At 40.1% G+C, this 27400-nt stretch overlaps 1 protein-coding gene across 4 annotated transcripts in view; it reads right to left on the bottom strand.

Moving 5' to 3' along the window:
• Window positions 1–534: 534 nt before the first annotated feature.
• TECPR2 (tectonin beta-propeller repeat containing 2) overlaps window positions 535–27400 on the bottom strand; it is a 50333-nt gene continuing 23467 nt past the window's right edge. The window contains exons 14-21 of one of the 4 annotated variants that reach the window (XR_011048056.1): window positions 27064–27304; window positions 26179–26268; window positions 25082–25315; window positions 17459–17607; window positions 4341–4482; window positions 2960–3109; window positions 2112–2714; window positions 535–1186 (exon numbers count right to left, since the gene is read on the bottom strand). Coding sequence is in view for 3 of the 4 variants with exons in the window: in XM_068399519.1 (XP_068255620.1) it covers window positions 2560–2714; window positions 2960–3109; window positions 4341–4482; window positions 17459–17607; window positions 25082–25315; window positions 26179–26268; window positions 27064–27304 (1161 nt within the window). In the remaining variant the exon portion in view is untranslated. Of the gene's footprint in view, window positions 2715–2959; window positions 3110–4340; window positions 4483–17458; window positions 17608–25081; window positions 25316–26178; window positions 26269–27063; window positions 27305–27400 lie in introns of all 4 variants that reach the window. The other 3 variants (XM_068399517.1, XM_068399519.1, XM_068399516.1) reach the window with 3 other exon arrangements.

The raw sequence follows: 27400 nt of genomic DNA, 5'->3' as shown, positions 1-27400 counted from the left end.
TATTTTAAAATGCACAGAAGAGTGCAGTTACAGCACGTGGTACAATCACCTGTTTTCTGCTTGAACATTTTCTAGCTGTGACCACATGCATATTCTTCACTGAAAGCTAAAATATTTAACATGCAAGTGCAATTTTTGTTTAGCGTGTAAGGAAAGAAATGTGTTTACTTCTATTACAGCAAGACCATCCTAATATGGAGGCAATAAGCTTAATATTCTAATATGAGAAGTGTTTAATTGTCTTTGCTTGGAAGATGACTGTTTTGCTGCTTTGACACATCTGTCATAATTAAAACAAATAAAAGAAATAAACTTTACAATATCCAGGTCCTTATACTGTCATTACCATATTATCTGGGGTAACAGTAGGGGCGGGGTTTCATAAGCATGTTTGTTTTCCACATCAAGACAATTTCCAGACACAAAGAACTCTCTTGTGAACCATACAACAGATGAGTCTTACCACAGTAATTATTTCTTAAAAATCTAGTTTATTGCACTTGTCTCAAAGCACAAACAAACCAAAAACCTAAATACAGAAATAAAAGTAAAAAACCCATCCTAATTTCATTAAAACTACCCTAAAAAGTAGTGTGATAAGAGCTCTTGACACCAATTTAATATTAATAACCATAGCAAGGTACAGTATTATACAGTAAAACAACTAGCAAGCTCAAGCCATTACTAAGGTGACTTTGAAAAATGTAATACAAAAGTGTCACTATTAAATAATGCCATTGTACTTGAGCATCTGGTGCTTGGCAGGGCACAGAGAAGTACTCATGTCCTGTCTCCAAAGTGATTGACTCAGGAGCTGCCACAAGATACTTTTAAGCTGAATTTCAGCTTCTTTGGGGTCCTCAAGATACCAAGCTATGCTTCCATAAAACAGACCGGGTTACTACACACGCTGATTCCATTACAACCCACTGCCAGACAGACTAAAAAAAACCCTCTGGGGTAATCTCCATATACGGATGAGACAGCAATGAAGCAAACATATCATCTGTAAAAGGGAAACAAATCTGTCCTCCCTGCAAGACTGAAAGATCAGACTGGGAACTGACAGCCAATATCACAAGTGCTACTAAAAAAAAAGTGACATAACTTGGTTCTCTCTCCACAGATTCATGTTCTCACCTTGCACGTTTGTTCCAAGTTTAGTGCAGTACACGCATGAATTATTCTGAAAGAGAACAGAGGTTAAAAAGAAAACACATCCTTTCCTGTATGTATTAAGTTCTCAAAACAGAAACATCCCCGCTTTTCAACCCCTGGCCTTTTCTGAAGCTGGCTCTTTTATAGTATTGGTTAGCAGCTGCTTAAAACACTTTGATGAATTATAAGCTTAGAATAAACACAAAATAACTCCTCTGCCTACATACTGAACTCAAGTTCTCTCATCTATAGTTCTATTGCTTAAAAAAGATGAGGTATATTTCAAACAAGATTTAGATTTTAAAGAAAAATAAACTGCAATGATTAACTTAGGTTACTTCCCAGTTCATCACATATCTCTGCTGCAACATGTGTTAAATATAAGACACTTCAAAATGTAGCTAACATAGCTAAAAATTAGAATATTGTTACGTATTTTCTCACAATATCACAATTTTTAATGGGATATACAAGTAATTCTATCAATTACCATTTTTCCTTTAATACATCTAAGTTTGGTACTCAAAACAATTTGAGTCCAAATGTTAAAGCACTGGCTGGAGGCACAAATACAGCACAACAGGAATTATGAAACCTGCCTTGTACATTCCTGCTTTGTACTACAAACCCAACATGCAACTTCTTCCTGTTCCAAAGTGGAACTTACCCCACAAAATCTGTCAGCTTCCTGATGGCTGTGTAAAATGGGCAAAAGTCCCCCCAATATTAGGTGTAATCTGAACTTCTTCCTTGTGAATGAGGCCAAATTATGAACCAAATTTCTAGAAATGGAAGGTTAGTCTAGCCTTGCATATATTTGTACGGAAATGGATCAAACTCAGTTCATTTCAACACCAATGCTGTGTAACCAAGGTGTTCTGACATCTTACTAAGAAATACTTTGCTATATTTTCTTCCATGCTGCAAGGGAAAATAATTCTAAATATACGTACAATAGTTGGAGAGCTTTCCCATCAGTTTGGAGTTCCAAGTACAAGAAGAACTTGAGAAATGCTTAATGTTTCTGCTGTAGAGAAATATTTAATGCAACAGAATTCCTTCTCAAAATAAGTACACATGTATTAGTGTGCATGCTGTTGTAAAATAGTCACTTTCATTGCTAGTAAGGTTAACTTAAAAGTTATTTTCAAAGGAGCTTCTACAGTAGTACGGTATAACAATTGCAGTATGCCACACCTAAACAGTCTCCCAAGAGATAATTGAACAAACATCAGAACTCACAGCTTGGGGGCTATTTAACAGGTCAGTTTTTCGATACAAAAGTGCTAAATCACAGGTCCAATATGAGTGGCTTTTAGATCCAACATTCTGTACATACATTACAGAAATTCTGTCCTAGTTTTTTTTTTTTTTTTCACTGCTTCACAAGCTTGAGAGACTTCATATCACTTCCCATTCATCTTCAAAATCATCAGGGTGAAGCAGAACAGAAGCGTCATTTTTCTGCAAACTATGGGAATGGCTAAATGTCTTAGTGAGGCGCTGGAGAAGGGATCCTGAAGTACTGATCGCCCACAGTTCATCTAGAGGGGTCACTGCAAAGCATAAATTATCCATCTTTTAATTAACGTAGCAGGTTCCAATTATAAACATTAAATAAATAACAGTTGGATCTATTTTCCTAATTATACCCAGAGAAAGTTTTTCCTAATGTGATAAAAGCACCCTTGGTGAAACTCTCACAGTCAACAGCTCTCCCTGCACTCCGTCACCTTGAGCACTGTCAGGCAGAAGTCAAAGCAGGCATCACGTTTTGGACTGTCATGCAGAACCAACTTGCCTGTTAAACGTGAGACATTTCCAGGAATCTTCTTCCAGTAGTCTCCTGCTGGATTCTTGTCCGTAATGCCATATCGGCGAGCTACATCTCCATTTGGACAGTGTGCCCAAACGGTCCTTGTACTTATAGCCAGCTGACAGGCCTGCAGACCTAAAGGTAATTGGACATGAAGAGGGAATAATCACAGGCTTTCTTATGTACTAAATACACTTGTGGAAAAATTATTAAGAGAAGATGGCAGGACTGTAACAGTTTTTATATATTCTTATATTAATATTAGAGAAGAACTCTCCATTATAAAAGGCACAAAGAAATACCAAGTTTTCCAGGAGGCTTTGTAAGAAAGGATTGGCAAGAAGACATTTAGGACTACGTATTTCCTTACACTGACTTTAGGGAAGTTGAACAGAGTAGGTGCTGGTTGAATTGGAGCTTCTGGCCCCGTGTAAGCAGAATACCAGAAAGCAGGCCACTTGCAGCGCATGAAGCACTGGTGAACAGAAAAGCTTTTTAATTGCAGACTTTGTACTCACTGCATCTATTGACCATAAGGATATCACACTGCGGATACATTTTGTTATGTGGCCACAGCCACAAGCAACAACCAATTAGAGGATCTTCAAAACATACTTTTGCAGCTTTCGCTGTATTTTACTACCACAAGGGGAATAATCCAAGAGTTATAACTTTAGTTTGTCTAAAAATGGTTATCATTACAGACATTATGGACTTTTTGTTTCTTCCTCTTCACAAGAAAGCAAGTACTCTGCAATGAAGCGCCGTGCATTTATGCAGTGAAAAATCTTTAAAAAGCAGACAGCATCAATACACAGTTATTTAGAAAGAAACAACTAAAATTTAGTTTTATTTACAGGCAAGGCAAAAATTAAATTACCTAATCTAGAATGTGTCCAGAACACAGGATTAATAGAAAGATGTGCAAAATAGCATTAGGTTTTTGTTAGCCACATCTAGATAGGAACTCCATGTTGTACCACATTTAAATACAAAACTTCCCATAGCACAGTAGTCTCCTGTTGCTCAGGAATACTGCTTTAGTTTTAACGGAAAGGGAACTGTACCATTTATGAATTCAGTGGCAGCAGCCTGAAATAACACACAATGGAAATTCATAAAAAAAAAAATCAGATTTCTCTTAACTACTTAAGTGTTTTTAAGCAAAACCAAGGTCCTCTTTAAAAGATAACCCTTATCAAATACTTTACTATGTTCCTACAAATAACCACACTTGATTGCCGAGAAAAATATTTGATTTAAGCATTGCTATCCAATTTAAAAAGCAACAGGGGAAAAAACACCCAAAAAAAACAACACTGAGAAAATGGCAGAAAGAACAAGGAACTGATGCATTAATTTTTACCTGGTACATGTTCCCAGTCAGTGCCTACAGGCATTTCATCTGTAATTCCAACTCGTACGTGAACATTCCACTTGCTATCAATTGCCCACAACATCTGATCGTTTGGACTTGAATGAATGCTGACCAAGTTGATTCCTACTGGCTATAAAAATTAAGCACAGTATTTAAACTTTGTACTACTGTATCTTTGTACTATTGTATCTCTTGTTCTTCACAGAAGTAAGCAAGAGAGTAAAATATTTACCAGATACTAAAGACAGGAAGAAATTTAACTGACATTTTATTTGTAATTGTATAAAATTACCAGTTTTCCAAAAAGTCAATCCCTTCCTAAATAGAAAACAAACATGAATGAATGTCACCCAAAGTTACTGATAAAGGTATTCATATTTAATGTTCAGCATCCGAGTCTAACAACATTAGCATTTGCTTAACCACTGTTATTCCAATCGGGTACAGTTTCAATTGCAGGTTGAAGAGGGAACTCTTCCACGGAAATGCACAAAGTGCAATGTTTTCCTCTTGCCTTCCTGAAAGTTCTCCTAACATAACTAAATCTGCACTTTACTTCTAAACATATACAAGTAGTACATTTTCACAGTCTGAATGTCTCCTCTTTGCAATGAAAGGGTGATCTGCCTTCTTCCCTGTGTTCCATTCTACAGGAACACGACCGTGGAACACGTTGCAGACCACTGCAGTACGGGAGCAGCCACACCTGTGGCGAGGATCCACGCCGCTATCTGTTGGCAAACCCAAGTGAAACACACTTCCCATTCTGCTCCCAGGCAAGCGTTACTGACCACAACATTTTACGGATATCATAAAGATGGTGATTTTTGGAGCAAAATACATCAGCCAACAGGTTTAGTGAGCGCAAATATCCTGCAAAACATGTACTTTAAATAAAAGGCAGATAAGAACAAGAAAAAAAGGTTTTCTCCACATCAGCCTAATCAGGTCACTGACGAAGGCAGTAAGATGCCCTGAAATACGCCATCACCTCACAAAGCAGCACTACATTTCTTGCTTTAGCCTCATAGGCATAAGCTGAATTTCCAGTGTGATAAATACAAAAGCAAACAGCTCTTTGCATGTGTAAGACTAGGAAGACAGAAGCATAATCTGCATGTCTATATAAGCACACAATCCAGTCCCAGATGGGCCTTCTGTGTACATAACACTTACCTGCTTTGGTTTTGCTTTTGAAATTTTGGTGCTAACAAGTGTCTGACCCAGCTATAACCAAGTTCAACTTGCATCACCAAATCAATCCTGTCTATTCAGGCTGCAAGTCCTTCGACAGACTATCTTCCCATGTTTGTGCTTTCATTAGGTACTTGCCCTCTGTTGGAAGCTTGAGGCTGGTAGAGGCTTGATGAAGCGTTTACCTCTGGTCACAGTAAATTCAGAACAGCTGCAGTTTGAACACTTACAGTAAGACATTAATTGTCTTGAAGAGTGTTGACTACACAGAATATATAACTGCCTAGCTACTTTCAAATTGGTACTCTGCCGTATTACAAATACATTAAACGACTCTATTGCAAAGCAAAACAAAACTCCCCAAACCAACCAACCTCCCAAACCACAACAAAAACAAAACACCCCAAAACTCCATAAAACTCTCCCCTCTGGTCTTGCTGCCTCTTCACTGGATGTTATCCTCACTCCTGGCCCTGTTCCTGTTTCTCCCCTCCGTTACTTGCTTCTTTCTATGGCTACTTTGGCTCTGACTCCTTCCTGCTTTACCCTGCTCACCTCCCCACGCCACTGTCATGGGTGTGCCTCACTACTGTGCTGCTTCCAGCTTCATCTCATCCCTCTCCATAGCTCTGCTCTTGTATTTCCATGTTTTCAGGTAAGGGAGCTGTGCAATTAATAGCTTGTGCAGACTGAACTACTGCACATAACAGGAGATCTTTGCCTTTTTTCTTTCTTTTTTTTTTTTTTTTTTTAAAATCCACTTATCTCCTTCTCCCCGGAATGTTGTTCTACCACAGTCGCCTCTTCCTCAGATTTAGGACTTTCTGCCGCTTTTCCTCCATCTCCTCCACACCACAAATTGCCATTGTGTCTGTCTGCTCCACCTCTGCGATACACTTCATGTTCCAACTACAGTCCTTCACAAACTGTGCCCAACAGCTTGGTGTGACCCTTGCTACTGAACTGTTGAGATTCGTGCACCTTGCTCTCCACTCTGCCATGTCAGGATCCTCTTCCTCTCTTCCTCTGTCATTTGTCTAGAAAAGAATTCCCTGAGAAAAACTGGAGTATTTCCATCCAGAAAGACTGAGTGCTTACACCTAGTACCTAAGGCTATACATTACTGCAGATTTATAGGTAGTGGAAGCTAAGAAAAGCACACAAAACACCCCAAGGGGGTAGCATGAAAGGGATTGCATGATGCTCAGCTAGATTGCTTCTCATACCACTGCAGGTTCAAGTATAATCAAAGCAATTACCTCTACCCTATTCTGCAGCACCAATGTGCCTAAGAATCAAATGGAAATTATCAAGTTCAAAGTAACGTCTCTACAAGCTTGGCCAAAATTTCTTCATTCCGTTTTTCTAAGTGAGCTCCTGTTTCCTCCTTGAGTTTCCCTGCCTCTCTGTGTATTTCACTTTCAGCTTCTCCTCCTTTTTCATGCTACTTATCTCTTTCTGATAAACTCACATCAGTAAAACAATCCTCCTCCTCACACTAATTATAAAGCATCCAGGCAATACACCGATGGCAGCATCCAATGCTCTTAACAGAACCCACCCCCTCCACTGCAGCTTTCTGCTGTGAAGCAGACAGTAAAGGACACAACTGGCAGGACAGCTCATGATACGATTATATACAGCAGCTTGTGGCACAAAACAGTGACAAGACATTGGGAAACAAGTACAGGCAATTCTTGGAGCCTGTTGCAGAGGTTTTACCTCCGTTTTTTTTTTTTAACCCAGAAAGCAGCAATCTACAACAAAAAGTTGTTCTCATGGCTACCACAGTAGTGTGGACAAAACTAATTTAAAATTTTCTTGACATAGTGTACCATTTTTTGAACAATCATACTGACAACATTTCAGATATCCCTCATTTTCACTAAGTTTTAATTACCTTAAGCTTGCTTTAAGTATTTTATAAATGATGTAACAAGAAACAGATCTCTACAGCTGCAGTTAAAAGATTAAATAGAGTTCTCTCATAGCAGTAGAGATATCTGCAAATTTATAAATCCGCTGATAACATTTCAGAGACTGATAACCATGAAAATTAATAAATTATTTCAGAGCAGCCTTTTCTCAGCTGGTTTAACTTCCAATAGCATTCATGAGATTTATATAGCTTGACTGCAAAATATATATTTGTAATTTACTGAAGAGTCTGGAATTTTAAACTCTCTCACCAGTCTCTCAGCCTTCCTCCTCAGACACTTACACACCAAACTGTGTTTATAAGTTTATCCACAATACTTATCACTGTGAGAGATCAACTTGTTATGGAGCATTAATGGATTCAGTGTCATCTGTTTAAAAAAAAAAAAAAAAAGTGGAACATTGTTTTCCTTTTACTTGTGGTGTCAAAAATTTCTGAAATCTCAGGACACTGACTGTTCTAGCTAAGAACAGAATGCAGATCCTCCTGCCCTGTGGTCTTGTACCTCAGCTACAAAAACCCCAGTCGCTCTCTGTCTTTTGAGGATTTCCCACTACAACCATGGACTGCAACACATGCCAACTATGTACTTCTCAACATTTAAAACTACATGCTAAGAGCTGTGAATACTTTTATTGTCTGCTACAAGTAAAAACAATGAAAAATAGTTTGCTAGCACCCACGTCTCGTGAGAAAATAGTGCTGATAAAATGAAGTAAACTTGAAGCAAGCACTTAACCAAGAAATTGTTAGATCAAAAAATAGTGTCTGTACTAAACATATTTAAGTTATAAAGTTGTCCATTAGCTTTATAATTCTGTGCAAGTCATTTCCTTTCTTTCTGCAGATCACAGAGAAACAAGCTGCAGTGTAAGAACTTCATTTAAAAAATAGCATCAAATAAAATCCAAAGTAAAAACTAATGTAGTTCCTCCCCCTCCCCTGACCTACTACTCAAAAGTTCTATTTTATTGTAACTACTTCAGTCATGGCTGAACCCAAAACACAGTGGTTCAACCTCCTGGTCAAGGAGGAAAGGACAAACACATACGCACACACAAAAAGGGCATCAGAACATTTTCCACGTCACTTTTCAGGAGCACAGAGTCCATGTATCAACAGACCTCCACTACCCCTGTTCTGCTGCAAATATCCAGGACAAGGAAGACTAAATCTAGCATTCTTGGTCTGCCCAAGCCTGATCCTTTTTATAACAGGTCGGTGGCTGTTATATGTAGCACAAATGTTCTCCTCACCTTCAAAAGACAAATCAGAAATACCCTCAGCTGGTCCAGGCCAGGCTGTAAGAAGGTCAGATCAGAGATACTTCTCACACTGTTGATCATTATCTGTATATCTGTCTAATCTGACTTTTTTCATGGCTAGCTGTTAACTATTAACTAGCCTAACAAAGAATGCAACTTAGAGAGACCCTCCCCTAATACAGGCCTAACTATTTGCATATTATTTTCTGCGCTCCGTTTGAATGAAGGTTGTAAAGCACTTTCAGCATTAGAGATACCAAGAAAGCATGAGCAACATCAGAGCCGTATTGACCAGAATGTTTTGCATTCAGACGTTTGAGGAGAACAGCTTGCTAAATTAAGTGCCCCTTTTTTCTCTGCAGAGAAGTTCAAGGCAATATACAAGAGCAGGAAAGATTATGAATCTATGTTTAGTCTTCCTGGAAGCCATGTGTTCTTCAGTAATGCTGCCATTGAATTGTCAGAAAAAGATTATTACTCATTGACTGAAAAACTGGAGCGCTATTTTCCTCAGAAGCCTTAGAACAACAACATGACCCTTTCCTCCACCATCTGCCTTTAGTTAATAAACAGACAAAGGCCTTAGCTGGATATCTCCAGTCTATGGCGAGCACAATCAGGAAGAAAAGGCAAAGCCAAGAGGTCAATTCCTTGACCTCTCCTTGTAGACTCTGAATTTTTTATTCCAAGGGTTTTTCTTGCAGAAACATAGGAAAGACTACAACATATGGCATCAAATCCTAGAAAAGGTCATACCAAACCCATGCGACTATTCAATAAGATAAAGCTCAAGAGAACCATAAAATACTTTCAAATTATTTAGTACAACTGTTCCTTACAAGCAATTTAAAAAAAAAAAAAAATTTAATGCAATCACTTTAAAGGCCATACAGAGTACAGGCCTACTCAGGTTTGCCCAACTGTCTTCTGGTCACGCTGCCTTATACCTAGGATTATAAACCACAGTGTAGGAGATGATAAGATGTCTGTAATTACCACTACAGGTATTTTTAGGAACATACTGAAAAACTGAACTATTAGGACAAGAACAACTAAGTTTTTACAGAAATGTATGTGAAGTAAACACTACGTGCAACAACTTCCCAGGAAACAGAATATAATTTAGCACGAGGTAATAAAACCCTTGGATAAGCAAAGCTCTGAGTAACCAAGGCGGTCTTTTCTTTTGTTTTTTAAAAACACACCTTTAATGAGCATCAGTAAAACACTCTCTCATGCAGGCTATGCCAGTAAGGTGCTCCTCTCTAGTTTTTGAAACTTAAATACCTTGCCAAGTAAAGCATTTTTGTAAGGTAAAAACACCCATGCGTTTTTTAACTTCAGCCTCAGCTCTGCTTTGCTCTGACTTTTAAAGTTATTTAAACTGTTGCTTTTGCTGCCACTTTGCTTTTTAATGTTTGTCCATGTTATTTAACACGTTTGTGATGAAAACGTCACACACCTCTGATAGTAAGAGAAATTCCCATTACTGCACTGCTTTATAAACAAATACATATAACCTTTACGTGTTACAATTCATTTATACAACCAGAGGGGAAAAAACCTGCCAAAACACCTGTAAAAAAATCCCACAAACTCGGGGGGGGGGGTAAAAAAAAAAAAAATTTAAAAAAAATTTAAAAATCAACAAATGTTGAGCAATTCTGAAAAGTTATGATCCGCCAGGATGCAAAATACATCCTGTAATCCACAGGGACACTGGAAATGCACTCAGGTTATGATAATTATACTCATCTAGTAGTACTCATCCAGTGCTAAAGCTCTGGACTAAGTACTGTCCCAGGTAAAGAGTGGCCCCCAAATACATGGCTATGCAATGTGTTAAACTACCAGATAAAATCAATAGTACTCCAAGGGTCAGTGATCAGAAATAAAGTCACTGCTTCCCAGATAGATGATCCATTTGCTAGACTATGTAAGTCCCACTTCCTCTGCCTTGCTGACTTCTTAGCTTCATTAGACTTGGGATCAGTAGACAGGGTCTTCCTACAGACCAGACTGTTTTGCAGTTCTGTAGGAAGGGCCATCCAAGCAGGAGAGACACCACCACCCAGCCCTCCAGCTCCCTGGGAAGGCAACTGATCTAGGCTGGTCTGCAAAGAGAGGTTGTCAGCACCTCACCTGCTTACAACATCATCATAAAATAGGGAGACAGTAATATACCACGGGGAGGAGCCTCCAAGCTCCTAATTCAAGGTCAAAGCATCTGATGTGCCCACCAATTATCCCATGGTGTCTCCTTACTCGGTGTGGACTTGTATAGTCAGTGAAGAGATCTTCACTGACCGTACACTCTGAGCTTAGCACCCACCTTTGCTGCCCCAATCCACAAAAGCTAAGCCCCCAGCTACAAACCTGTCAACTGAATCCAGGCCCCCACAGCTTTTAAAATCAAGCAAGCTGAAGTTCAGTCACACAAAAAACAACAAAAACTGCTCTAACCAGAAATCAGAAAATGCAGATGTAGCTTTAATGAAAATGAAACAAAACAAAAAAAATCCCAAAACTCTTAGTTTATACTAGCACAAGTAATTTTTTGACTGTCTCAAAATAACTTTTCAAGGACTCCTATTTATTAAATACTTCAGGCTATCACTACCTGCAAGCACATGAAGAGTTCCACTGAAACTAAGGCACGTGCTTGCTAAATCAAGATGTGTATCCTTTACCCATGAATTTTTACACCATGACGTTTTTATTTTTAAACAGAATAATTCTGAAAAACTATCAAAACTCAACAATGGTAATTGTAGTTACTTTATGTACTCAACTGAATGTTAAATAAATTTCTTAATCTCCCTGGAAAATAATTAAATATATAATTCTGTGTTAGCTAACCAAAATATGGGCACACTGGAAGAGTGCAGACGTGAGGATGTTTCTAGTACTGAACAAATGAAAGCATGAAAACGGAAGGTTCTCCTTCCCACAGTTTTTGTTTTCAGTGTAAGCTAGTCTTATCAAAAAGCAAATATACCACCTTGAGATCATATTTCAAAAGGATACAGAAGGATCGTCTACTCAGCTTTCTGGGTGTATTCATTTTGTGCACTTTTTGTGATCTGAAGCTTCTGGTGCTGATAGTAAGTGCTATCTAATGTGACAGGCTACATGCACACTTTTCTGAACAGGGCGATAGCAATGGCATAAAACAAATATCAGAAGGCTAAAACTCCAAAGCAGAAAAATACAGTGAAATATAGTGACAGCAGTTTTCTTAAGTAGCAACAAAAAGGAAGATAATAAGCACTGAACCGTGCAATGGAATCGGCGTGAGGCAACTTTAGTAAAAAGGCTGGAATTGCATTCTTTCAGTATCGAAGGCACCTTTTATGTAACTTACAGTTTCTTAAGAAAGGCATGCCTGTGAAGAACAGTACAAATTTGAACTTAAACATTATGGCATTCTAAATCAGCTAAACAAAATACACCGCAGCAGGAATTTCGATCTCCCCTACTTATTTGCAACCCACCTCAATACAGCTACTCTAACTACTGCCAAACATAGTTTTTCTCAACATTACCTTGAAAAGTGCAGTCCTCCAGGAAAATCCTCTCCCTATTAATGTCTTCAGGAGGCCTCACGTGAGTAAAGATATATGGAACGATAGACTAGATAGTCTGGTCCATAGACAACCACACTTAATGAGCGTATTACCTCTCCAACCTAAGCAGAACTGGTCTAATAAAAGATACTTCCTGTGCATCTCTTTTTTGTACTCCGAAGTAGAACTTGTAACAACTCAGAAAGGTATCTGTGCAACAGCCAGGTAATACAAGCTAGTCTGTCCTACTGAAAACAATCAGACTTGAAAAGAATAGTCATGTGGATTATGCATTAGAAAGAACACAGTTTTCCATGGCCAAGTACTTTCAAAAGTAGCATGGATGATTCTGAAGTTATGAAGCATTTTCAACAGAAAAATCCCTCCCCCTCCAAATATCCAATCCTTGAAGATCACTTCAAACAAACCCTTCCTACATTTCAGCTTTGATTTTGGCAACTACCAAAAAAGATGTAATGCAAAATCTGATCTTGAGAAGTGCTCATCACTTCCACCTCTAAGTACCACTTAACACAAAACTGGCCTTAATAATAATAGACCTCACTGAAAAATGCAAAGGCAATGCAGATGGCAGAGGAAGAAAGTCTCCAGATTTGCATTAAGTGTTCTGTAAAGTAAGCAGAACTTTAAAGAGAGGAAAGGAAACAAAGATGAGGACAACAATTTCTAACAAGTCACCACTCATCTGTAAGGCATAACTAACCTCCTTACACTGAAGGTAGATTAAGAAAAAGGAAGGTATTGAAAAGAAATGAAATCTAGCATGTATCGATTTTGCAGAATTACAGAGAAGTTTTCTAAATTTCAAAAGATATTTTAACTACCCTTTGCTTTGTAGTTTTAACAATTTTTGAATGACAGTGAAAGTGTGAACAGCCTTAATTTTTGTGTGTGTGAGAAAAACATAGCTCCTCATAGATCAGTAAGAATTTCTACTATCTTCTCTTACTTACGATAACAAGCTTAAAATATGAAGAGACAATTACTAGGTTGTTTATGGGAAGAGCAGTAAAACAAAAGTTTCTGTAACTTAAAATGCACATACTGCAAGAAACCATTTTATGACAAACTAAGTTAAGCAGTACTGTTCTGCTGAGACCCTAGGAACTACAAAGGATCAAAAAAAAGCTTTATACTGTAGCCAAATAGCAAAGATCTCCTTAAATAAACCCCCTTTACTCCACAGTTTGGACAGAATATACAGATATTTAAATAAACCTCTTGACTAAATAAAATTGCTTTTTCAGTTTGGAACAGGCTGCCCAGGGAAGTGGTTGAGTCACCAGCCCTGGAGGTATTTAAAAGATGTGTAGATATGGCGCTTAATGGACATGGTTTAGTGGTGGACTTGGCAATGTTAGGTCAATGGCTGGATTTGATCTTAAAGGTCTTTTCCAACCTAAATGATTCTATAATTCTAATTAAGCAAATGGCAATTAATAAAATGTTTAATCTATTTTTGGAGTAAGAATGATTCTTTACAAGCAATAGATGGTCACTCATTACAAATACTTGTCCTGATCTTTGTTTCCTTTAATCCTCTTAAATAAAGTTCTGCTTATCTGATAGATCCCTTACTCTAGATTGGAGAAGGTGCTTCTTAAGGCCAGTTTTTATGCTCAGCAGTACTTGTAGGAAGTGAACATTTATCAAGATCAGATTTTGACTCTGTATCTTTTTCAGAAGGTACCAAAAATCAAAGCTGAAATGTTGAAAGAACTATTTTCAAATAAGCGTTCAACTTCTGGGGACCCTTTAAAGCAATTTTTAACTTTTGATCACCTTCTACTCCATAGTCACCCAAATTAGTCTTATTGGCTATATTAACTTTATATTTTATTTTAAATTATTATTTATTTAGGCCAGAAATCTAAAAAGCACTAGATCTTCATAAATATACATGTGCACACATATAGAAACATACTCTATAGTATCTAAATAAATAATATTTCTATTTCTTGCTAATTTTTTTGAATTAAATTTAATGTATATTGAGGCATGCTACAGCAGATAATAGTTTTATCCTGTATATTAACAACAGAATGAAAAACACTTTCTACTTCTCGGACCAAAATAATTTTAAAAAAATTTGATCAGCTTTGTCAATGTCCTTAAAGCAGCTTCCAAAAAGCTGCTTAATTAAATAATTATTTTAACTTCTAAGACTGCAGAACAGAATGGATGAGCAGAAAACATCTACACATAAGCTACTACTGCTCAAGACACTGTAATGATGTTATCAACCACTTCTGAAGTGTTGGATAAAATAAAGAGGAGGGAGGGCAGAGAACATAAAATGTTATTTTTCATCTCAAGAGATATTGCAGTAGGAAATTACAAAGGGAAGAGTAACAAATGGGTTTAGTCTAGATTAAAAAAAACATACAGCATCACAGAGCAAGGACAGAACTTAAATTACATTCACTGATTTTAGCATGAGTAAAATCTCATCGAAACCACTGTTTCTGAATACCTTTGTGAAGCTGTGCAAAGATGGATGCTGTGCAACTGCAGCACTCCTTTAATGAGAAGTGACACCATAAAAGCAGAGTCTGTAGCTGCTCACAAGCTGCTCATGAGTCATGAGATCTGGGATATGGCAAGTCATATTGGCTCTGACATTTAGTAGGGGATGAAATATCCATAGTTGGTTTTAAATTACGTTATTTGAGAATGCTCCTGTACTTAAAGCAAGTGAAAGGCAATTCTGATTTCCTTCTGAAAATAGAAAATGACTGAATCGTTCACAAATATTTCTTACAGTATTTCTGTTGTTCTGAAGATAAAGCGATGCAGCACAAACTGCATCGAAGTCAATTAAGGGACAGAGAACATTAAGGTGCTGCTAATAAGAAAATATTGCTCATGGAATAGTCTACTTTTCAGCCATCATGTTATATTTGTTATCCAAACACTAAGCTAGCATTTGAAAATAATTTTAAAGGTCACGTATTTTCTTATTTTGCATCCGTAAAAGCAGGAATGGCTGCTCCCTTCAGTACTTTAATGACTTGTTTTAACGTGCTGGAATTGTCTCAAAACGAGCATGTAACTCACGAGTTTTCATCTTCTCTGCAAGCATTGTTTGAATTTTTGCCCTTTCATATTGACTCATTAAATTCGCAATGTCAGGTGTTGGCAAGATAACAGCAAAGAGAACTACGCTGCCCTGGGTATCAGAAGGTTATCATTTTGGAAGGCAACATCAGCCAGCTTCCTCAATAAGCTAATATGAAATAATTTGCTTTTCAACCTCGTCCAATTAAATACTTTCTATATAAGGAAGTCATTGCTAAGTAATGAGCCACGGCAAATCCCAACTTCTTGTAAACACCTTTGCATTGAGTAGTTTAATCTACTTCAATGGAGGAGCAGAGAATGCACTTAGTACAGACAAAATAGTATCAGTGTAGAGAAACAGCTTTTCGGACTATTTTCCTGGGTAAACAAATCTTTAGTAAGAAGATACCATGCAAGTTTTACTCTCTGTCTCTTGGCAAACTCAGCTTAAGTGGAACATCTTGGAATGTGCTTTCCTCCCTTTTTAAGGATACTACTCTTATGGAAGACATCATCACTGATACCCTCAGTCTCCTCTTCCTGCTGCACTACCTCCGTTAGCAGAAAAAATGTGTCTCTTACAGATTATATCAGAAAGACCCACTTGCAGCGCACAAAGAATAAGCAGCGTAACCTAGCCCTTGTTGCAAGTGATATTGGTGCTTATTTATCAGTCTGTTCTGCTATTCTGCAAAAACAAGGTGCCGTTCCTCCAGGTCTGACTGAGCACATTCCCAGCACAGAAGGACAAGCCCAACTAGTGCTGTGCTAACTGATGGGATGCAAGTCTGCAGTTTCATTTCCCTGTTTCCCCACCCTTCTTTTCTGTTATACCCTGAGATTCACAGAAGGAGCTAATAATTAGTTGGTAAGAGATAAGCAGAACTAAAAGCAGCTGATGTAAAAAACAAAACTATTGCAACTCCACTGCCAGATATTTACTTTTATTTCTTAATGTGTCCTTTCAAAATTACGACACATTTCAAAATCTTCAAAGAGAAATTCTGTAATGTTATAGAACGTAAATCAAGTATGCAAACACATCCAGTGCTACTATGCTAGATCAGCAGACAGTTAAGTGATATCGTGCCAAGGAGCAAAGAATGAAATCAGTAGTCAGAGGTCAGCTCCATTACAGCAGTCCCAACCCACAACACAGAAATTACACCCATTTTGTAGTTTAACTTGCAAAGTATTAGAGCAGCAACGAAAGCAAGCACTGAGGTTTAAAGAGAGATTAAAAAAGAAACCAGACACTGGAGGAACATATTTTGTCCGTTCTCTGTGTTCAGAAAAGATGCTCTCAAGGTACTTTAGGAGGCTTCTTTCCACTCCAATCCTCCCAGCTGGCAGGTAGAAAGGATATAAAGTTTGCCCATTGTGGGAACAAGGGAGAAGAGCTGCAGTTGTACTGCATGCTTACTAACCACTGGATAATAAGGAAAGTTCCTAAATCCAGGCACAGCACCCTCACAAGCATCCCAGACACACAAGGGTGAGGATAAAGAAAGAGGGAGGCAGGCACTTCAGCACCGTGCCACTCGAGCAGAGCCTTCCCACACTCTTTGTGCTGTTTGCCAGTCCAGCCTCTTGGCTAGCATGCGGCAGGTATTCAGCGTATGGTTCAAGGTTACATTCTACTACATGCCTATACAGCTGCTGTGTTATGAGATGAGTAAACTTTCACTAAGGATAGAAAGGTAAACAAAACCTTCCACTTTTTTTAAAAAAAAAAAACAAAAAAACCCAACAAACCGAAAAACTTATTTGTAATGATTAGATGAATCTGGGATGACTTATGGTGATAAGGAGCATATTCAGAGTACATTATACAAACTCTGGGGTTTTTTGGGGTTGTTTTCTTGGGTTGTTTTTTTGGGGTTTTTTTGTTTGGGTTTTTTTTTTTGAGAAATCCCGTAGAATCCAAACGTGTGGGACAAAGTTTTAAGCTACACATTTAAAATCTTGCCCTACTGTTTTCCATGAGTGTTAAAATTTTTTTTTTTTCAAATGCACAGAGCTAAACCACTGGGTTACAAAGAACCGTAATCAACATTTTACCTGTATAGGTGGCTCAATCATTATCCACGCAGGAAGCATCAAACTTGGGTTAAGGGGTTGAGTTCCTACACGGAAATAAATGCCACCACTGGTGTCACAGGCCCAAACGTGCTGATTGCCACAGGTCAAGCTGATCAGCTTTACAGCACCTAATAACAAAGACAGTATTAGCAACCTGGCATTTTCCCCTTTCAAATTCAGCTAATAATGAGGACTTTTCTTTAGACCTGATTGTATTAAACTAGCTTTAAACACAGTCACATAAAACTGATTAAAAGTTAATACAACTTGTGAGAGGAAAAAAATCACTGGATACAATGAATCAAACCAACAGGTAGTGAATGTGAGGCATTTCTCTTTTAAATCTAAAAATAAATGTTTTAGTCATAGGATACTGCAATTTCTAAAGCACACTAAAAATATGCTATTAAAATAACCAGATTCAAGCAGGGAAACATTCTGCAACAAATGTTATCAGTGCCTAGACAAACTTTCACATGACCTAATATGAACTTTTCTCTGTAGCTGGCCATGCTTGTAGACTTTTAAAGGTGTTGATCTGGTAATACATCCAGCAACGAACATTTATAATGCTACCAGCACTTTAAAAATATGAGAGCATATGGATTATGCATTTCAGTGTTAACATACCAGTGTCACATCTGTAAATAAAGGAACTGATTTTCAAATGGATTTATATTCAACAGTCTACATACGTATTACACTTGTCTCAGAAGCGCAGCGGTATTTTAACCCTATGTAAGTCAGCACAATGAAAACAAAGCTGTCAAATAAGTATGTTTTGGAATTTTGGGATGGGGTTTTTTTTGCATACCCAATCGCACTCATCAATCTTGCTATTAAAAGTCTGCAAAGATAGTAGAGAAGCATACCGGCTATTTTAGACTAAAAAGAACTGCTAGTTAACGGTCAACTAGAACTTTTGCTCTTTCACATTCATTTTTAAAAAGCCATGTAATGTAATATACGTAACATTTGATTTTTTCTTCTCCCAGGGTTGGGACAACACAATGCTAAGTAATGGAAAACATGTCCTACAGAAAGAGGGACCCAATCAGTACAGATATACTACAGAAGGAATGCTCTGGTCAGACTCCAAACTAAAGACTAAAAATAGGCCTCGCTGGTCGATTGAACATGCCAGCGCTGCTTGGGATATCCCATTCTTGGTAACAGTTCTCTCTTCAGTGATGTGAAATCTGGCAAGAAATCCTTGTAAAGTGCATCATGTACAGCATTCCTTAAAGAGGGGGGTGCGATTTTATCCCACAGAGTGCAAGTTTAAAGCATTTATTTCTACAGCAGACAATATTCCCTGTCATTAAGGCTTGCTGGGGGACAGAACAGGGAACAATAGGACTACAGCGGTCTATCTTTTAGTTGTCTGTAATAGTAAACAGATCTTCTCATTAACCAAAATTATTTAACTTTCTGAATCATAGGAATTAGAATGAATTCATCTCACCCCAAAACTTCCTTTAATCATGCAGCTTCAGATGAAAAACAAATGACAAAACTATACACAAAAACTTCTATGTCTTGGGATAAGAACATCTAGAACAACTTTCTTTTGCAGGCAGGGGCATGACATTCAGCTACAAAGTCAAAATCTTACTTAAAACCTCATTATTCCTTCTAACAAAGTATTACTTGAGGTAGTGGCTTTGTCACATGATGTCTCAGCTGTTGAAATGTTCTGATCCAAACAAGCATCAGAGCACTCAAACATAGAATCATATATCACCTACTTAGCATAGCTGATATTATTTACGTCTGCAATACAATTTGATATTCAAAAATGCAGCCCCTATGTAAATGTTTTGGGGTTTCTCCCTCCTCCCACTTACTGTTTTTATCTTAGGAGAAGGTCATGCTTACCACATTCATCTATTGTTTAGAGAAAGTAGCATGATTCAGAGGCATTGTTTATTGTTGAAACCTAAAGGTCATTCTACTGTGTTTAGAAACCTTGACGCTGATAGTGGAACCCTAATCAAATAGTTTACTAGATACTACTCCCAGTGCATAGTGTAAAGGCAAGAGGAAGATATTACCAACATAATATGTATATTTCAACATTAATGCTGGCAATCCCATCACTTCCATACAGAGTTCTGAAATGCATTTTACAGCCACTTGTTTTCCCCCTACCTCCTGCCCCCCCAAATTACAGTCCTAATGTTTCAGGAGTAAACTTAAACATACACTTGAACAATAACAATAGCTCTGCAATTTCTTCAGCCCCATTAGAGTAAATAAAGGCTCTTGTATTATAACCATGGATATGCACTCTCTTGTCAGCAGTGATCTACCATACACCTTTAAGTGGAGGAAAAATGCCTAAAACATTTTCACACTTAAGTATTAACCCACAGTGACAGTAAAGTGGAGTGTTGGAAGTATTTCCTGACCCCAGATTTCTGCAATAGCACCACAGAGTGCAGCTGAATGTAAAGGCTGAACTTCTGAACTGCTGAAGTTCACAAGCCAGATACTACTGTCAGCTAGCACCACTTACACTGATCTCCTTTATGAATGCTTCGAGAAGGCAAGAACCAGCAGGAGGAAGACTTCCCCCAAAGCCTGAGGTGCCCCTGCAGAACCCCCCAGTGGCACACACAGAAGGAAGGGGGGATAAAACTGCAGAGGAATGGAAGGATGCAAAGGCAAGGACTAGCAGGAGGAAGAGACTTCCCCCAAAGCCTGAGATGCCCTTGCAGAACCGCTTCAGTCCTCTGCAGTCTGAGGAGGAAAGACCGGCCGCATCAGGAGAGATACTGGAGCCCAGTAAGGCAGCCCAGCGTGCTCCCCGTATAAAGACCAGTGCTACTAAGAAAAAGCGACGGGTGATAGTGGTAGGTGACTCTCTACTGAGAGGCACAGAGGCACCCACCTGCCAACCTGATGCGCTCTCTAGAGAGGTGTGCTGCCTACCAGGGGCTCGCATCAGGGACGTCACGGAGAGACTACCGAGCCTAGTACAGCCCTCAGACTATTACCCACTGCTGCTGTTTCACGCGGGCACCAGTGACACAGCCAAGAGCAGTCTGAGGCATATCAAGGAGGACTACAGAGCCCTGGGAGCAGTGGTAAAGGACTCTGGGGCCCAGGTAGTTCTCATCAATCCTCCCGGTCAAAGGGAAGGGGACTAAAAGGGACAGTCAAATTAGGCAAATCAACACATGGCTACAGGAGTGGTGCCACAGCCAGGGGTTTGGCTACTTAGACCATGGGACTCGTTTTGAGAAACCCTGTCTTCTGGCAGCCGACGGGGTCCATCTATCAGAGAAGGGGAAGAGTGTCTCAGGTCACAGGTTAGCCAAGCTGGTAAAGAGGGCTTTAAACTAGATTTGCCGGGGGAAGGGGACCTCAGTCCATCCCAATTCAGCCAGTCTGATGCCAGGGCCAGTAATAGGTGCCCAGAGACTGGAGAAGGATGGCAAGTCAGCAGGAGAGCGCCAGAAGAGCAGCAGAAAGGAATTTCAGGCCGCAAGGCAGCTTCGTTGGGGGCCCATATGAAATGCCTCTATGTAAATGCACGGAGCATGGGGAACAAACAAGAGGAGCTAGAGATGTGCGCATACCTGCAAGGCTACGACCTTATTGGCATCACAGAGACATGGGGGGATGACTCTGACGCCTGGAGCTTTGGAATGGAGGGATACAGGCTTTTTAGGAAGGACAGGCAGGGGAGACGGGGGTGTTGCGCTCTATGTCAATGATCAGTTTGAGTGCGTGGAGCTCTGCCTGGGGATGGAGGAGGAGCTGACTGAGAGCTTATGGGTCAGGATTAAAGGGATGGCAGGGACAGGAGACGTTATAGTGGGTGTCTGCTACAGGTCACCTGACCAGGATGGCCAAGTGGATGAGGCCCTCTACAGACAGATAGATGTAGCCTCACGTTCCCAGGCCCTGGTCCTCATGGGGAACTTCAACCACCCTGATATCTGTTGGAAGAACAACACAGCTGGGCACAAGCAGTCCAGGAGGTTCCTGGAATGCATGGATGACAACTTCCTTCTCCAGGTGACAGAGGAGCCGATGAGGAGAGGTACCATGCTGGACCTTGTTCTCACCAACAAGGAGGGGCTGGTGGGGGACGTGAAACTCAAGGGCAGCCTTGGCTGCAGTGACCATGAAATGGTGGAGTTCAAGATCCATAGAGCAGCAAGGAGAGTGCGCAGCCAGCTCACCACCCTGGACTTCAAGAGAGCAGACTTTGGCCTCTTCAGGCACCTGCTTGGTAGTGTACCATGGGATAAAGCCCTGGAGGGAAAAGGGGCCGAGAAAGCTGGTTAGTATTCAAGGACCACTTCCTCCAGGCTCAGGAGCGATGCATCCCAACAAAGAGGAAGGCAGGCAAAAACACCAGGAGGCCTGCATGGATGAACAAGGAGCTTCTGGATAAACTCAGGCACGAGAAGGAAGCCTACAGAGGGTGGAAGCAACGGCAGGTAGCCTGGGAAGAATACAGGGAAACTGTCCGAGAAGCCAGGGACCAGGTTAGGAAAGCTAAAGCCCCGATAGAATTAAATCTGGCCAGGGACGTCAAGGACAAGAAGAAATGCTTCTATAGGTATGTCAGTGATAAAAGGAAGACTAGGGAAAATGTGGGCCCTCTCTGGAAGGAAACGGGAGACCTGGTTACCCAAGATATGGAGAAAGCGGAGGTACTCAATGACTTTTTTGCCTCAGTCTTCACCGGCATGTGCCCTAACCTCACCAGTTAAGTCGCAGAAGGCAGAGGCAGGGACTGGAAGGATGAAGAACCACCCACTGTAGGAGAAGATCAGGTCTGAGACCATCTAAGGAACCTGAAGGTGCACAAGTCCGTGGGACCTGATGAGGTGCATCCACGGGTCCTGAGGGAACTGGCGGATGAAGTTGCTAAGCCGCCATCCATCACTTTTGAGAAGTCATGGCAGTCTGGGGAAGTTCCTGCTGACTGGAAAAGGGGAAACATAACCCCCATCTTCAAGAAGGGGAAGAAGGAAGACCCGGGGAACTACAGGCCAGTCAGTCTCACCTCGGTGCCTGGCAAGATCATGGAGCAGATCCTCCTGGAAACTATACTGAGGCACACGGAAATCAAGGAGGTGATTGGTGACAGCCAACATGGCTTCACTAAGGGCAAATCATGCCTGACAAATTTGGTGGCCTTCTACCATGGGGTTACAGCACTGGTGAATAGGGGAAGAGCGACTGATGTCATCTACCTGGATTTGTGCAAAGCATTTGACATTGTCCCGCACGACATCCTTGTCTCGAAATTGGAGAGACATGGACGTGACGGATGGACCACTCGGTGGATAAAGAATTGGCTGGATGGTCGCACTCAAAGAGTTACGGTCAACGGCTCGATGTCCAAGTGGAGACCAGTGACCAGTGGTGTTCCTCAGGGGTCGGTATTGGGACCAGTCCCGTTTAACATCTTTGTCAGAGACATGGACAGTGGGATTGAGTGCGCCCTCAGCAAGTTTGCTGACGACACCAAGCTGTGTGGTGTGGTCGACACGCTGGAAGGAAGGGATGCCATCCAGAGGGACCTTGACAGGCTTGAGAGCTGGGCCTGTGCGAACCACATGAAGTTCAACAAGGCCAAGTACAAGGTCCTGCATGTGGGTTGGGGCAATCCCAAGCACAAATACAGGCTGGGTGGAGAATGGATTGAGAGCAGCCTTGTGGAGAAGGACTTGGGGGTGATGGTTGACGAGAAGCTCAACATGAGCCGGCAATGTGCACTTGCAGCCCAGAAGGCCAACCGTATCCTGGGCTGCATCAAAAGCAGCGTGGCCAGCAGGTCGAGGGAGGTGATTCTGCCCCTCTACTCCGCTCTTGTGAGACCCCACCTGGAGTACTACATTCAGCTCTGGGGCCCCCAACATAAGAAGGACATGGAGCTGTTGGAGCGAGTCCAGAGGAGGGCCACGAAGATGATCAGAGGGCTGGAGCACCTCTGCTATGGAGACAGGCTGAGGGAGTTGGGGCTGTTCAGCCTGGAGAAGAGAAGGCTCCAGGGAGACCTCATAGCAGCCTTCCAGTACCTGAAGGGGGCCTACAGGAAAGCGTGAGAGGGACTTTTTATAAGGGCATGTAGTGATAGGATGAGGGGGAATGGTTTTAAACCGAAAGAGGGGAGATTTAGATTAGATATTAGGAAGAAATTCTTTACTGTGAGGGTGGTGAGACACTGGCACAGGTTGCCCAGAGAAACTGTGGCTGCCCCCTCCCTGGCAGTGTTCAAGGCCAGGTTGGATGGGGTTTTGAGCAACCTGGTCTACTGGAAAGGTGTCCCTGCCTGTAGCAGGGTGGTTGGAACTAGATGATCTTTAAGGTCCCTTCCAACCCAAACCATTCTATGATTCTATGATGATTTTCAAACAATAGCAAGAAGTTATTTATTATTTCAGTTAAACAGTTATTATCTAAACTGCTGGAAAGCAATGGTATAATGAGAAAAGTTTCACTCTACTAAGCAACATGGGAAGAGTGTGGACAAACCCATCCTGTAGGTCAGTGAAGGTAAAAGGCATCAAGCAGTGCTTAAACTATGGTACGATTAGTGATTTGGAACCAATTCGTCACGTCTTGAAAACCTACTGTATACCTGGCAAACAAATAAATTTCAAAAGATGCATTTTAAAAAGTTTTCCATGAAGTATTACAAATTGTATATTAAAATTGTATATGAGACTTAAAGTCTGCCAGCTGTGTCTGCCTTTCCTTAACCCTGAAGTTAAAATCATTTGTCTGTTCTCAGACCAGTCATGAACATCGCCATTAAAAATGGAAAAATTGCAAAACAGTTGAATTATTATTTTTTATCTTCTCTTGAAACAGGACTGCAGGTTAGCATGACAATAAGAATGTTCTAATAGTCCAACTACCAAAGAAATAAATCTAATTGGAATATTACTGATGAATCTGACAAGTGGCCCGATTACCTGAGAGCCAAACTGGAAGATATTTTAATGATCAAAACAGGGTCAACCACCTTGGTCTTATGCCTAACCAAATAAAAAGAGCAGCTAACCAGCAGCGTGTTCTTAACATCATGCTGAATCATTAGATCAGTACAAACCTGAGCATGAGTGTTATCAGCTGCATCACTTGATGGATGATGCAACTCTTGGAACATAATTTTTCCTTGACAGAATCCTAATGAAGCTTTGACCACTCTGTTAAGAACACGTTTAACCACAAAATTCAGGGCCTTGCGTATGGAACTGCCCAGGACCACACCATTATGATTACACTGTAGTACAGAAACTAGACTAGTTAAAGCTTCTGGTACACCTGCACAGCACTGTCTCAGGCTGAGTCGTCTCAGACTGACAAACTCTAAGAAGCACATACACATATAAAGTATCTTGCAAACAGTAAACGTGCTGTCTCCAGCAAAAGGCTAAGTGAAACGTTCTTTGAAAGCCATAGCTGTTCTTGATGTTTTACAGTTCTCTGCTGTGAGGCCCATTATTGTAAGGTACTATTTAAACCAGTAAATGTATTCTGCATCAGTAAACCAAAAGATACTTCTGACGGAAAATACTGACTGTCTGCTAAGAGAGTTAAGAGATAGTCTACTCAATAAAAATGTCATACCTAGTTGAGAGAGATCCAGTTTTGTCCAATGCATCCCTGTTGGACAGCTGGATGAAAGCGTTCTGATAAATATCTGCCCAAGACTATCCAAACCCCAGATGGCATCCTGGCAGGCAGAGTAGTGCACCATTTCAGCCTCTGGTGGCAGCTGCACCGTAGAAGGACGAAACTGAGGATTCTGATCGCTGACACAAAACAGATCCTTGTTGCTTTGGCACAGCCACAGAAAGCTTCCTATGGAAAGGACATTTCTGTTACTAAAATCATTCCTAAGCCACTCTGAGAAAGCTTACACATCTGCTTCTTCTGAAAAAATGATCAGTACATTTGAAGACAAAACTAAAGCTTCTTGGCTATGTTCATAGGGTAAGATTTTGAAGTACAAATACGCATCCCAAGCCCTTATTTAGGCACCTAAATACTTGATTTGAGAAAGGGAGTAAGTAGTAAGTGATCTCATCTGAAGAAACATCTCATTCAGAGAAACCAATAGAGAGATGACATATATAACCACTGCACTATCACTTCCCTTTATTCTTTTGCTCTTCTTTATCCCTGATAATTGCCTTTGAAAAACAGCATTCCTTTTCAGCTCTAAACGACACATTTTTGCCACTAAAGCTAGTGTACTTAGATAACACACTTGCTAACTATTGTAACTAGCAGTTGAATTCCTTAGTGCGGTCACAGCTTTACCAATAAAATGTGCAATTTTGCTGCAGTAACTGCACTGGCAGGAGATGTACTTGGTTAGTAGAGGCATTTCAGCAAAGCATGCTCCAAGATTTCATATTACAAATTCTGGCAATTCATGTTGTGGCAATTTAGGAAGTTACTGCTCCTGAAGGACTACCTGTTTCTCTGTTGGATGCCACTCTACACCAAAGGTGGCAGAATGAATTATATGCTTTTTTTTTTTTTCCCCTTCCTGTAGTTTTACAGACGTATTTCCACCTTACTTCAAACATTTTAGATCCCTCCCATACAGAAGAGGCACCCAAAATCTGAAGTATTTCGGGATATTTAATTACTTACACCATCGATTCCACTCTATTTAAAAATAAGGTATTATATGCCTGCACTGTTCATTCACTAACCTTCTTTACATGAAGCCGTGGAAGCCAACACAAAAATCCATTTTGTGGCAGAAGCAGTACCCCGAGGCACAATATTATTCCAGTAAGTGCCTTGAAAGAAAGAACAGAGTGGTATTAGTATGAAACTTAGTTTTCTATTAAAATTTATTATTATTTAAAATGTTACCATTTTAAAGAAATTCTATTGCAATAGATTATTAAATATCATCTAGACAAGATTTTCTATGTAAATCTTTCAAAAAGCTATTGGGGGGGGAGAAAACTTCCTCCTGATGCATATATACACATATGTACACACACACAGAGAAAACTGGGAATGCAGAAAAGGAGGAGAAGGGAGAAGATTAATAGTCTTCAACAGGAGACCAATTTAGTGATGAGGTATAAAACACAATGTTCTAGGACTATTCTTAGTGTTTACTTGACCAAAGAAATGTACTAAATCAAAATTCTATTTTGAGAAATATAGCAAGAAAAATAAATAAAGCAATTCCTCTATTATCACTGTAAAACCATAACATTACTGTTTTGCATAGTCACACCGATCATGAACCAGACTCCATTGTGCTAGATATAACAGGTACAATAGATTAAGATTGCCTTCTCACCCCAGAGAACAGACAAGTGTAGGTACTAAAAGGAGTAACATGTGCACAGTTCACTGTGGGCAATGAATTTTCCATGAAAAATATTTCTGTTTAAACAGGAAAGTATTAAAGAGCAAACGCTAAGGAATCATTTCATTTACTTTTTAAACACGGAATTGTTTGTTAAAGCTGCCCTGACTCCCCACAGATAATTTTTGTGGTGACAGAACTGTAATTAGTTACTTTCTCCTATTTCTTTTTCTAAACTTAAAAATATTAGATGTAAAAGCACACCAACCTACTAAGCTCCCCTTTGCCACATGGAATTCATTTTTGCCTGAAGAGATCCAGACTCCACTGCCATTAACTCCAAGGAGGCTGGGTTGACACTGAAGCTGCTGTGACCAAAATGCCATTCGAAGTTTATCAGCCACCTTCTCCACAGGTGCCTGAGCTGCTGTTGCCACTGTGTGAGTTGCCTGGATTATTGTCTGGAACAGGCTGCACTGGTCAAACACTACATAATCAGTGATGCTCACCTGGGGGGAGGGAAAAAAAACCCACGCATTCTTGATAATTAGTTAAGCTTTTGGGTGAACTGCAGAATCTTTCATCAGAAGTTTTTTTGTGTGCGT

This window comes from Nyctibius grandis, chromosome 4 (assembly GCF_013368605.1).
Source record: "Nyctibius grandis isolate bNycGra1 chromosome 4, bNycGra1.pri, whole genome shotgun sequence".
Taxonomy (NCBI): domain Eukaryota; kingdom Metazoa; phylum Chordata; class Aves; order Nyctibiiformes; family Nyctibiidae; genus Nyctibius; species Nyctibius grandis.
This window is presented reverse-complemented; position numbering and strand designations above follow the sequence as displayed.